The sequence below is a fragment of the Cryptotermes secundus genome, unplaced genomic scaffold (genome assembly GCF_002891405.2).
Source record: "Cryptotermes secundus unplaced genomic scaffold, Csec_1.0 scaffold1968, whole genome shotgun sequence".
Lineage (NCBI taxonomy): Eukaryota > Metazoa > Arthropoda > Insecta > Blattodea > Kalotermitidae > Cryptotermes > Cryptotermes secundus.
The window spans coordinates 625,932-638,641 of NW_019739010.1; the positions used below are offsets into that span (position 1 = coordinate 625,932).

Genomic DNA, 12,710 nt, shown 5'->3' on the forward strand with positions numbered 1-12,710 from the left:
ACTGTAGGAAACCAGCAAGTGGAGTAGAAGACTGGTGTGACATCCAATGGGATGACGTTCATGTCGAATTTTATAAAATTGTGACAAGGTGGTTGAAAATTTCAAGGGACACACACACTGATGACATAGTAACCTCATGGACCTAGTTTTTATCCTTAAAGTTTAAAGTAATCCAAAAAAATAACAAATGTGAATCTGCCCGTTTTTAAGTATGATGTCAAACATAAATGAAGATAAATTTCTAAAAGTTCTCTTAACTGAACCCTAGATGGTAGTGGTCAACTTCACATCTTAGCTATTTAACCCACAGCAGAAAACCCCTGGTATCAACTGGACAGAGCCAGGTTGTCCTCAGAGTCTCTTGAAGTGATGAAGAAAGAAAATTTCTGTCCCTGCCAAGAAGTGAATCCTGGTCATACAGCCAAAGTCAGTCCCATTACCAACTGAAATACTTCGGCTCTATTATTGTGCATCTTATTTATCCACGTACGTCCATAATTTCAACTATCACAGATTACAGACGCATTCACTTTGACAGATATACTTTTATTTCCCCAAATATAAGCCAGCTTTCAATAAAAGCAGCCATGACCCCAAAATTATTTGGTCTTGGACTTAAAAACAAACAATGCACAACTGTTTGAATTTCAACAATCAGAACAGCTATGTGTAAACAAGTTTCATGTTACTCCATATAGTTTCAAACATTACCTAAAATGCATCAATGTAATTCTCTGGGCTGATGAGAGCTCTAATGATGTCACAAAATTAAGTACGATGGATTTCCATTAAAACTCTACTAGTGGGTAACAGTAACTTGAACTGAGTCAACAACAAACTATGTCTCTTCACCAGATCTGAACAACTGAATGAAGTTCCTTTCTCTTTAAATACTGTGTCTAAGCTGCATCCTGATTTTAAAGTAATCAACTTGGGGTAAAAGTACAGACATCTCATGGAAATCTAAACAAGTGGAAACGGCACAGAATCAGATCAATACTTAATCAATATTGCACTGCAATACCCCCAATATATTACCACTCTTGTCTCCCTTTCACAAGGTTGAACCCATTCAACATTTTACTTACTTACGGAGCTGAGCCCTTCTTGAGGAGAAGCCAAATCTGCAAAGACTCAAAAATTTCCCTGCATTTTATGGAACCTGAAGGTTCATTACTGTGTTCACAAGAGCCCTCCACTGGTCTCTATCCTCAGCCAGATCAATCCAATTCATACCATCCCATCCTACCTCTCTAAGATCTATTCTAATATTGTCTTACTGGTCTTACCAATGGTCTCCTTCCTTCCGGCTTTCACACCAATGTCCTATATGCATTGCTCCTCTCCCCCATTCGTTCTACATGCCCTGCCCACCTCATACTCCTTGACTTGATCATTCTAATTATACTTGGAGAAGAGTACAAGTTATGAAGCTCCTCATTATGCAGTTTTCTCCAACCTCCTGTCATTTCATCTCTCTTCAGTCCAAATATTCTCCTCTGCACCCTGTTCTCAAACACCCTCAGTCTATGTTACTCCCTTAATGTCAGAGACCAAGTTTCACTACTGCAAATATGGCTCTGAAAAGACCAGTGAAGGACAAACTTGCTTCATATCAAACACAATAACATGATTCTGCTAAAATGCAATTAATTACAGCACCAAATACACATAATAAAAACATCTTTTTATATTCCTGTTTCTGTAGCTGAAATTACTGATTAAAAAAAAAAGACATTTTTAAGCTGAAACATGCGTCTTACCTGTCTGAACTTTAGGTGAATATACAGGGGATGCCGCTGCTGCTTGAACAATGGCATCTTGCGAAGTCACTTCTTCTCCTCTGTTCTTCACATATTTCCAGTCTTCGCGAAGCTTCTTTATTTTTTCCTGGAAACGTGAACAAAAGTTGCAAAAGTTCATACACACAAAACAGAATAATTTAGATGATTTGACAAAAGTCAGATTCTGCTCTTGCATCACCTGTAGTTCCACTGATACTGGCTGCCTGGCTCCTTCACACTCCTTTTCCAAGTTTGTAAAATTCTCCAATGCTTCAGTCACTTCAGTTTCACGGTCACGGACAGAAACCTGAAAGATGAACAAGAACTGTGTTAGCTTCTATATGGAGGAGAAGGCCTCCAGATATGCAGGGTAGCTGCGAATATACTGAATAAACAGCCTCAGACATCCGACAATGGGTAGTACTTCAGTGTAGTGGTTGGACATGGGGCTATACTGCTCACAGTAAAAAAAAATAACTATTTTGAAAATGTTTCACAGGCCTCAGTCTTGAATGGGTTCTTTACATAAATGACATAAGCTGAGAAGAACAGGACTGCATATAGGATTTTGGTGGGAAAGCCATCAGGAAAGAGACCACTTGGAAGACCTAGACATAGGTTGGAGAATAATATTAAAATGGATCTTAGACAGGATTGGGTGGTATGGACTGGATTGATCTGGCTCAGGATAGGGTCAAGTGGAGGGTTCTTCTGAATAGGGTAATGAACCTGCAGGTTCCATAAAATGTTGGGAAATTCTTGAGTAGCTGTGCAACTGGTGGGTTTTTAATAAAGGTTCAGCTCCATGGTGTTACTCAGCTGGTTCTATAGCAGAATAATCTTCTCCTCTGGTTATCCATATAGGTGTAAATACCAACATTTGCATTTAACACTTTAAAGCTTGAAATTCATCTAAATAATATCCAAGAATTCATTTCTACATCATGTAAAACATGATGCATATCTATTACAAAGACTAATTGGTTAACGCTGTTTAGGGAGAAATCATTAGTTCTATATAATTTTCTCACTCTTACGAAACAGTAAAACTGAAAACGTTAAAAGTCTAGGAATTATAAATGATTGTTAAGATAGGTACTGCACTGTTAAAAATAACTGGGGTTAAAACAGTCTGTTCATTCTGCTGCAATTTCAGGTTTATCAAACACTCTGTGACCATACATCTCCAAGAACACATTTCTTCTATAAGAATTTGAAAGTTTTCACTACTCTGCTTGATGGCTGTCAGTGACTATGTTGCTCTGAAATGCTAAACTGAATTTCATCAGACAACACAGCACTGCATCCCAAATGACAGACCTCTTCAAAGTGATGCTGTGATAACCTCAAAGTCTACAAAAAAGAACTGGAAGAGAGTTAATTTTGAAGAGTGCTTCTGACGACCCAGTCTCATCTGAGAGTGAAAGTGAGCATCAGGAGGACAATGTAGGAACAGGCGATAATAATAATGTGAGTGCAAACTGTGATAAGATTTGGTAAACACAAGATTCACTTAGAATCTTAGTTGCATTCATTCTTTCACTTGAGGCCTGAGGAGGCTGGGGATAAACAAGGTACCTTATATACAAACTGTCATCTTATTCCCTCTCATTACTGAAGTCATTCAACTGTTTGCAGTAGAGACTAGTGAACATTAGAACCAATATTTAGCCATATTTGACAATGATGACAGATTCTCGTGACTTTCTGACATAACTGTCCTGGAGATGCATGCCTATTTGGCAATACCAACATTGAATATACTCATGTCATAAGCTCTTTGAACATCTGAACTTCCATGCCTGTTCAAAAAAATGTAAATTGAAGAGGTAGTAAACCTTTCTCGCAATAAAGTTAAGAGAACAACAAGGAAAACCTGAAATTATGACAACAAGGATCTGGTTTGAGGGTTATGTGAATGTTAGCAAAATGTATGGGCAAAAGACAGCAATTACAACCCATCTTAATCCTTACCATGATGTTATCTATGACTCTCTTCTTCTCTTTGTCTGGAAGTTCCTTGCTTATGTTGATTCTTGTTCTGGTCTCCATGACCCAAGCAATGACAGCATCCAAATGAGTTGTATATTTCTTCAGGGAGGACAATTTGCATTCTATATATTCATGGTGGTCTGACAAGCCAGATGAGGCCTAAAAACAATGATTTAAGGTTAGGTTCAATGGCTAGGTGAATGGAGAGGGGAAGCATAACAGCTTGAAATGTGAAGGTCAATAGCTGGGCCTTCTTTACAGAACTTAATACAGCTACCACTTATTTATTACAATTAGATAATGACAGGCTGATGTTTTAGATTTTGGACTGTGTGCAGTGTGACAGCTACGTAGTAAAAATATACCTGATGGTGGCCAATTACAGCCAAAACATGTAGTGTAGAGGAAGAAAAGACAAAGATCTACAACCAAATAAATTGTTGCATTCACAACGGCATTTGTATTATTACATATAGGAGACAGAATACAATGAACTGCACGTACCTTCTCCATTGCAGTGCTAAGATTCCTCAACCGTTCAGAATTTTGTACTTGCTTCAATTTCTTCAGCTTCTCCAACTCCCTTTTCATCTCAACTAATTCTTCCTTGCGAACCTGGAAATAAATTTGGGGGGAGGGATGTTTAAAAAACCTTCAATTCAAATAAACTTAAGTCCCAACTAAACAAATCAATCAGTCACTCACTGTTATCCTTCTATGAATAGAACATTCGGTTTCATTTGTGTCAATTCCACCTTTTCTACTTCATTCCCTCAACAAGTCTGATCAACACACCTAAAATAAAACGCTCAAGAACTGAGTTATCAAATTATTTACAGCAAGGTCCAAATTAAAATGTATAGTTCATTTAATTACACTGCCAGTAACTAAAAATATACAGCAATGAATAGTTAGACAATGATGAAGGCTAATGAACTGCAAAGGATGCAGAAAGAAGCTGTCATAACCTAATTTCAGGTACTATCATGGCATTTTTCCTGGAGTAACTGATGAAAACCATGAAGAACCTCAAGCCCATACAGTTGGTATCCCAGCTGAGATTCAAACTGTGTGCCTCTAAAAAACATACCAGAATCTATACCACGTCAGGCAACTTACTTGGGTTCATTTGTAAGGGTCCAACTTTTCTTCTCCCCCATCTTATTCACTCAATAAATAAATTAATTATTCAGTTCTTCATAATTTCAATACAATGTTCATAAACCAATGTCGAAGTTTAAACATTACATGCTCTTTTAAATACTGACCGACTTAGTTACATACTAAAGACCAAAGTAAGGTAAACAGTACACTTCAAATGCAGCTACAACACAAAGGTTGTCACTGAATATATAGATCTGGTGACAAGTTCATTCACTTACCAGCAAGTTTCTGTCTCGTGTACATCTCCCATCCCACTCTGAAACCCATCTCAAGATTCAACTTTACAACAACCACTCAAAAGGAAAACAAAAACACCTGCATGCCATGCTGGCCACCAACTTTCATTAAACCCCACCATCAGTTTACAGAACTATTTATATCACTTGGCACACACCTCAGAGAGACTGCGGAGTGAGTTTTCTCTTGTCTAAACCTATCATCACATTCTCCACATTACATTGTGCAGCTCTTATTTTGTTTGGCACAATGACAAGAATGAACAACCAGACCATGACTAAACTTTACAGTGTGGGATCACTTGAAGCCATTAACAAATTGCCACAACAAACGGCAACTCATCCCCCACACCGCTTCACGTCACGTTATCAGAGTTCAGTAATTTTTAAACAACATAATTAGAAATATATTACATATTCTTGAGTATTTTTAGCTCAGTAAGTACTCCAAACAGATTCTAACTTGTATTCAGGAGGTGCCCAGTTCAAACCTTGACTGGAACACTGACTGTACTGACTGAGGTTTTCCACACTTCTCCTCAGTTCCTCCGGGCAACTCCCAAATTGCACCACATCATTTCAAATTCATCATTCACTACCATCTAATCATTTGATGCTATATACTTTGAGTTACTGACAGTAAAAGGTAAAGTTGTTCCTGTACTTAACTAAGCAAGCACTACACCATGAAGGCGTATAGGGGAGTGGATGTATAGATGTATGTTTTCTTGACCTCAGCACTAGGTGGAGGTGAATGGTCAGCTTCATGCCACGACCACTTTACCTCCGGGGAAAGAGTCCCCCACTACCCATCGATAAAGGTGAGAAAAAAAAGCTATCCCTGTAACAGGCCCTGGAGGACCATTGGGTTGTGAGACATCAAGGCTCCCACATTTTCTAGACAATCAGCACACAGATGTTGGTGAGGTTGTCAGCCTTACATACCGGCCACCCTTTACCCCCCAGGAAGATTCCTGGTACTCATTTCTGTGAGAGACTAAGTTGACCCCAGAACCATAGTGCAGCTGGAAAGATTACATCAACTGAAAATCCAATGACCTCATTGCAAATCAAACCTGCAACCTTCCGACTTGTACCATAGTACCTACATCAACAACACTACGGCGTGCACCAAGTTACTGATGGTATCATTACTTAAACTACAAATAAAACTGAACAGTACTGAAAATCTTTACTAAGTCCAACATAAAATAAAATCTAACTTGCAATACATCTGTTAAACAATTCTGGCAGAGATCTTACATACAATTTTGAGGATAACATTTTCTTATGCATATTTCTTAGCACAATGTTGGTAATGCTGGTAATTCAAAACAATTTAATTAATTCCTTTGGAACAATCTGAAGAAATAAAACTGTAACTTTGACACTTCTTTCTCTAGCTTAACATTCAAATGATATGCAATATATAAACATGTGCAACCATCAAAACAATCAAGGGGTACTATGCTGTGAATAATGACACAAACCATTAATCTGTATTCAAGTCACACACAATATATGACAATATAGTGACTAGAGTTGAAGCTTGATGTTTAAGGAATAAAGGTTCAATTCCCAGCAGGGTCAAAAGGTTTTTTTCTCTTCTCCAAAGCATTCAAATCAGCTGTGGGACTCCCCAACTTCCTGTTCAGTGGGTGCTGGGGGGCTCTGTACCCAGAAGTAAAGGGGCTAGAGCATGAAGCTGACCACTCACTTCCACTCACAAGGGAATGGTCTGATCCAATATGTCGAAACCTGCCCCCCCCCCTTTTTTTTCCCCCTGCAAGCGTACACACAACAAAATCCACTGTCACAATTTTAGCTGCTAATACGCATTGCAAGTATTTTTTAAAAATTGCTCAACATGGCCAATACTGTACCCTGCCAGACCCTTGGAGAAATGTCCACCACTAGCAGAGCAGTACACTACATGGAACATGGCTGACTCACAGCCTAGGCTGGGGTTGTACAAACCTCTGATACATGTGGTTCTGCGTACAGAAAAAATGAGTAACTTCATCAATTTCTAAAAAAATACTTGCACTATGTATTAGCAGCTAAAATTCTGACAGTGGATTTTGTTGTGCATGTGCTCTTGCAGTGTCGGATAAGACCATTCCCTTGTTAGTGCAGAGATGAAGTATCGGTAGAGCTATACCTCTACTCCTCCATACATCTTCAAGACAAGGTGTTTAATTATGCACAGGGACAACCTCACTCTTAACTACATCTAAGGAAAGATAACAGAAGAATAGACCAAACATGTCCTGAATAACACTTGTGAATGTTTACACATACCTTAATCATACTTAGTCTGACAGCCAAGGAAGTGTCATCTGAAGGATTTGCAGTTGATCCTAGCAAGGACTTGACTTGATCCAAACAAACCTGGGTTGAGTCGACAAAGAGTTTCATCTCCTCCTTCAGATTAGCAGCCGCCTCCATGGCAGTGATCCTATCATAAAAAGAAATTATTTCAGTTTCTATTTTGGCAAAAATAATGTCATAATTTCATTCAACACAATGTCCATCACTTATGAACAATGGGTTGATGCATGGTGTTCAAACTGAAAAATGGTAACAGACCTATGTGATCAAGTAAGCAGCATTTCTGTTTCATATTTGGGAGGTCCCAGGTTCAAATCCAGATATATAGACTGGCTATCATGATTCAGGTTGTGTGTGGATTTCCTAGGATACTGAACATATCATTAAATAAAAAATAAATAACAAATAATAAACTACATAAACAAATTATAAATGACAATAATACATATTTGCAGTAAGTCTCAGGTACTTGATGCAGAATACAGTAAAATACATTACAATTTAACAACAAATAAACTTGAAATCTAAATGGAAGATATGAGCATCTTCTTATAAATGTGGTGTAATTTTCTGTATTCATTCTCATTCCCTTATTTGAAACACAAGAAATTTAGTAAAAAGAGTATCTAATTTTAAAACATTTAAAATTAATTTTACAACTATTTACAAAGACAGGAATCCATCATACAATTTGATGTAGATAGAGAAAAAGTCATTATCACTCCGTCAACTTTAGTAATGTAATTCCTACTCATTTCACTCTCCACATAGCAATTTCTCTGTATTTCAGTCTACAAATGTCTCAGCCATTTCTTCATTAAGTCAAATCTAATAAATTTCCACTACATCTGTTTATGAACTTACAACATCAACAAATATGACAAGATACCAACTAGCAATACAAACTGTCAAGTCTTCTCCCTGTATCAGCCTTTGCAACTAATTCACACATTGCAGGGCTGTTTACTCACTTGAGAGCAGCTGCATCATTAGGTGGGGGGTGGGGGGAGGTGGGGAGTTAGTGGCTCAACAAGATGCTAAAGAAAAAAGGACATGGAAGTGTTTTTGCCACTACCGAGGCTGTTCATGTGCTGTCATCACTTTAGAAGATCACATTACCATATGACTGGCTCGTCAAAGAATGAAGTATGAATGGCTTCAATGTTACTCAATACTGTGAGGGAGAAGAAAAAGAAGTACATAATTCAACTGATGTTGAATAATCCATTTCTTAAATACCATCAAATACAAAACTCTTTTTACTTTAACCTTTCAAATGAACATGTTATGACTATTCCTCAGCTACCATCAGGGACTCAAACTATGCAAAAAAAGAAAATGCTGGAATGACTAATTTATGTTGGTTCTTCTGATTTTTGGCATAAATTCTCTAACTTCCTCACAATTACTGTTTGCCATTAATACCATTTAAATTATACAATTCTCAATATAATTTAAAAATACTTTCACGTGGCAGAGTGACCACATACTGGATTTGGACTGGTAGTTGGATTTATTGGATACTTACAACTCCTAACTACAACTAAGGATTATGATCTCACTGTTCTACACACTTCACAAATCACTATGGGCCACACTAGGTCTTCTCAGTCTGTTACAGTCTTCATTAGCTGTTGCTTGGTAATGGTGTTCAATGGCAGACGTGACCCTTCCTCTGGGTTCCTGATCAGTCCCCAGCTTCACTTACTGCTTCTCACAGCAACAGCTCAAAACAACTGAACCCCAGCAATTACCTAACTAACTCACCAACTGACTGACTCTCCAGCCAACTAATCAACTAACTCCAGCTCCTAACTTTTCCTGCTTACAATACCTCAGCACAGACCACACAGAAAACACTGCTTCCCTTTATTGTTGAATCCTATTGTTGCAGTGGAACCATAACTTAGTTAACAGCTACAGTACAACTGCACCTTTCGAGGTCATTGCCTAGAAATGAGTACACATGCCACAATACTGTTATTTATAAAAACTTAATGAATACATTTATGCATAATTTTGCATACACAGTAACACGCTATAGCTTCTGCATACACGGAATCATGATCATAATATCCAATTCTGTGGGGACAAGGGGCACACAGGTTTTAAGGTCATCAACTGCATAAATATTTTTCATGAAAATGACAACTGACAACAGAGAAACTATTTTTGAGAGATCCACCTACTGGCAGAACTAGCACTACAGTAAACCCTTGCTAATCCAGAGTAACTAGGGAGTCAGGTCATCCAGATTTAGTCATAATCCAGATTAGTGAAGCAAAAAGTAGCCCTAAAAGACAAAAAAACTTACAACACAAGTAAACTGAAAATTTAATAATATAAGTAGCTCTGATGAAAATAAATAACAAAATATAACTGCCCTGCACAACTGGAAAACAAGGGTAAGTATAGATTCTGACAAGTAAAAATGAAACAAATGCAGTTACACTTACTTATCCCTCCTTGTGGTGAGCTCTGCCAGAACAACCTGCCACCGATGTCGTAAATCATCAACCATACTTTGGATATTTGTGCTCTCTGGTGGCTGCGATCGCCCCACAATTTCACGACAAGCTAGCCCAATGTTGCTCATTGTTCTGCAAAACACATAATTGAGAGAGGAATACAATTCATGCACAGCTGTCTCACACAGTATAGGTTCATTAAAATGTTTGTGTCCTGGGAAGTGACACCATGTAGTCTGGTACACAGTCACGTTTCAAAAGGAAACTGCTGCATAAAGCCTCATGGAAGAGTTCTCTTCTACCCAGAAAATGGTGGCAGCGCATTCTTCTAAAGGGATCTTCAGACTACACTGAATCACAACCCAGAAGATGGTAATTTCACTGCCATAAGAACCATCCACATGTTTATATACTGTAACGTGTATGGAGTAATACTTCCATCGTAACGCAACAACAGTGGGCCGTTGCCTGGGAAAACAAACACGTATCCTAGGAGACATTGCATGACAACAGAAGGTTCACTGCATAGCAACAGCCGAGGGTATCAAAGGTCAGCTTCGATAAGAGACCAAGCAGTTCTCAGTGTAGTGCTGAGAAGAGCAGAAGCCAGCTCACACCAGAAGAAGGGAATAGAAGTCTTCACCGAGATTGGTGGTGCAAGAAGTGATTATAACAGTAAATTAGTGGATAATAACCGTACTTGCAAGTGTGTAAAAGTGTGGGTTCAATAAATAATCGCTGAAACACTTGCACTTCCTGTTGCACAATCCAAGCATTCACAGAGCTGTCGCCTAGCAACACGCCAATACAATCCGCAACTCTCACGTTGCGCGTGCCCCGAGGCCTCTGTGGCTCAAGAGTTCCTGCATAGAGCCAATACGCCACAATATATATATGAGGTAAGACCTCTAACCAAATACTAAAAGACATAGACACTTTCATGCACTGTATGTATGAGAAGCCAATTCTGAAAAGGAGGACTGAATACAAATAATCTGTTTCCCTTCACTTTTCTACAATCAAGCAATGCCACATGGCAGCAACTCAGTTTCAAGCATCTTTTGCCTGAAGCAAATTGTATATATTAACAGTTCAATATAAAAACAAAGAAATCAGAAAAGAAAAAAGATAAAAGATTGTGTGAATTTTTACAAAATGTGAATAATATACTGCATTTACCNAACAGTTATATATAAAAAAAAAAAGAAATCAGAAAAAAAAAAGATAAAAGATTGTGTGAATTTTTACAAAATGTGAATAATATACTGCATTTACCTATTTCATGGAATAAAGTTTGATATTTTTAAGTTTCTGTAAGAATATCCACACAATTTTCATCAAATTTGGAACAAAATTTGGAATAAAATTTGTGGAATTTTATTTTAAATAAATATTTTAAATATTAAATATTTTAAATACGGAACATGAAGTTACGTTCAAGTAAGAGTGAATGTGAAAAATACAGGAAGTACAAACACTTGAAAAAGATTATGTCCTCTGTGCTTAGCTCTTACAAGCATGATGTGGTTTCCTATGCTACATTTTTATCAGATTTTTAGTATGACTTTTTGGAAGGATACTATTATACAACAGCATTGGGATATTTATCACACATACCTTTCCATCTTTTCTTTTTTCCAAGGACCATGAGCTCCTAACACAACCATTATGAACAGCTATGATCATGAATATACCTGTGCTTCATGGTGACTTGCTTTTCCAGGTCCTTTTGTTTCGCTTTTGCATCAGCAAGTGGTAGATCTGTGCTCTGCCATTCACCAATCATTCTCTCTGCAGTAATTAGCCATTCTCTGAATGTCTGACAGTTGTTATGAAGGTTCCGCCACGTATCCATACATTTTAACCATCGACTGTAAAGTTGAACAAATATTAAGTGACAGTTTATATATATCTCTATAGCCTACTGCAGTCTTCCCATGAGATACTATCTTATCATGATGTGGAGGTCCGCATACCCTGGTCACCTGGAAAACTATGCAATAGCAGGGGTGTAAGATCCTGAAAGTGTGTTGCACAAGCTAGAAGGGTTGAAAGGTCAAGGCCAGACAAAAGGTAGTCCCTAGTCCCCCATATCTGGGGGTACACACAAGGTCAACAATCTCAAATCAGAAAACAAGATACAGCAAATTCCAATTCTCATATACTTTTCTGAATGTAGTGTGAAAACCTGGAAAACAATTCTCAAGTTCTTCCTGATTTATTACGCTTTAAGTGAAAGGTTGTATTTCTGCTTTATATGTTCAAATATCCTCCAGCCCAAGTCAGTAGGAAATTATATGTCCTGCACCAGTGAAGGGTTAAAAAGATATTTCACATGACATTCATCTTTTGACATTGAACACAATCAAAAAAAAAAACCCTGGTTTTAGTCCACAATCGAACTATACCGACCGAGCGACCGCCACTTTTCAGCGAAGTTAGTGCCAAATTTAGCTGACAGAGGGTGTCACATGATCAGCGCAACAAATCCCCACAGCCGTTAATCTCAGTTTTCTAGACCGGAGCCACTATTTCCTTGAAATAGCTCCTCAATTGGACACAAACAAGTCAAATTTCGAAACAAAGCTCCTGGATAGTTCACAATCCTGATAATCCATCACCAGTGAATCAGAAGTCTGCTGCATGTTATGAAACCTAAAGAGAAAAGCCAGACGAGAGAAGAATGGTCATTTCTCAGAAAGAAGACTAAGGTTCTCAGACAGTGACACAACCCT

General features: G+C 38.0%; 1 protein-coding gene across 5 annotated transcripts in view; it reads right to left on the minus strand.

The window, feature by feature from the left end:
• Window positions 1-11,844, minus strand: part of LOC111871621 (dystrophin, isoforms A/C/F/G/H) — a 502,313-nt gene extending 490,469 nt beyond the window's left edge. For 4 of the 5 annotated variants that reach the window (XM_023864846.1, XM_023864848.1, XM_023864845.1 and 1 more), the window contains exons 1-7: window positions 11,670-11,844; window positions 9,964-10,107; window positions 7,478-7,634; window positions 4,281-4,391; window positions 3,759-3,935; window positions 1,984-2,091; window positions 1,764-1,890 (exon numbers count right to left, since the gene is read on the minus strand). In XM_023864846.1, the coding sequence (XP_023720614.1) occupies window positions 1,764-1,890; window positions 1,984-2,091; window positions 3,759-3,935; window positions 4,281-4,391; window positions 7,478-7,634; window positions 9,964-10,107; window positions 11,670-11,830 (985 nt within the window). In that variant the 5' untranslated portion in view covers window positions 11,831-11,844. Of the gene's footprint in view, window positions 1-1,763; window positions 1,891-1,983; window positions 2,092-3,758; window positions 3,936-4,280; window positions 4,392-5,158; window positions 5,259-7,477; window positions 7,635-9,963; window positions 10,108-11,669 lie in introns of those variants that run through there. The other variant, XM_023864850.2, reaches the window with a different exon arrangement.
• Between the last annotated feature and the right edge of the window lie 866 nt (window positions 11,845-12,710).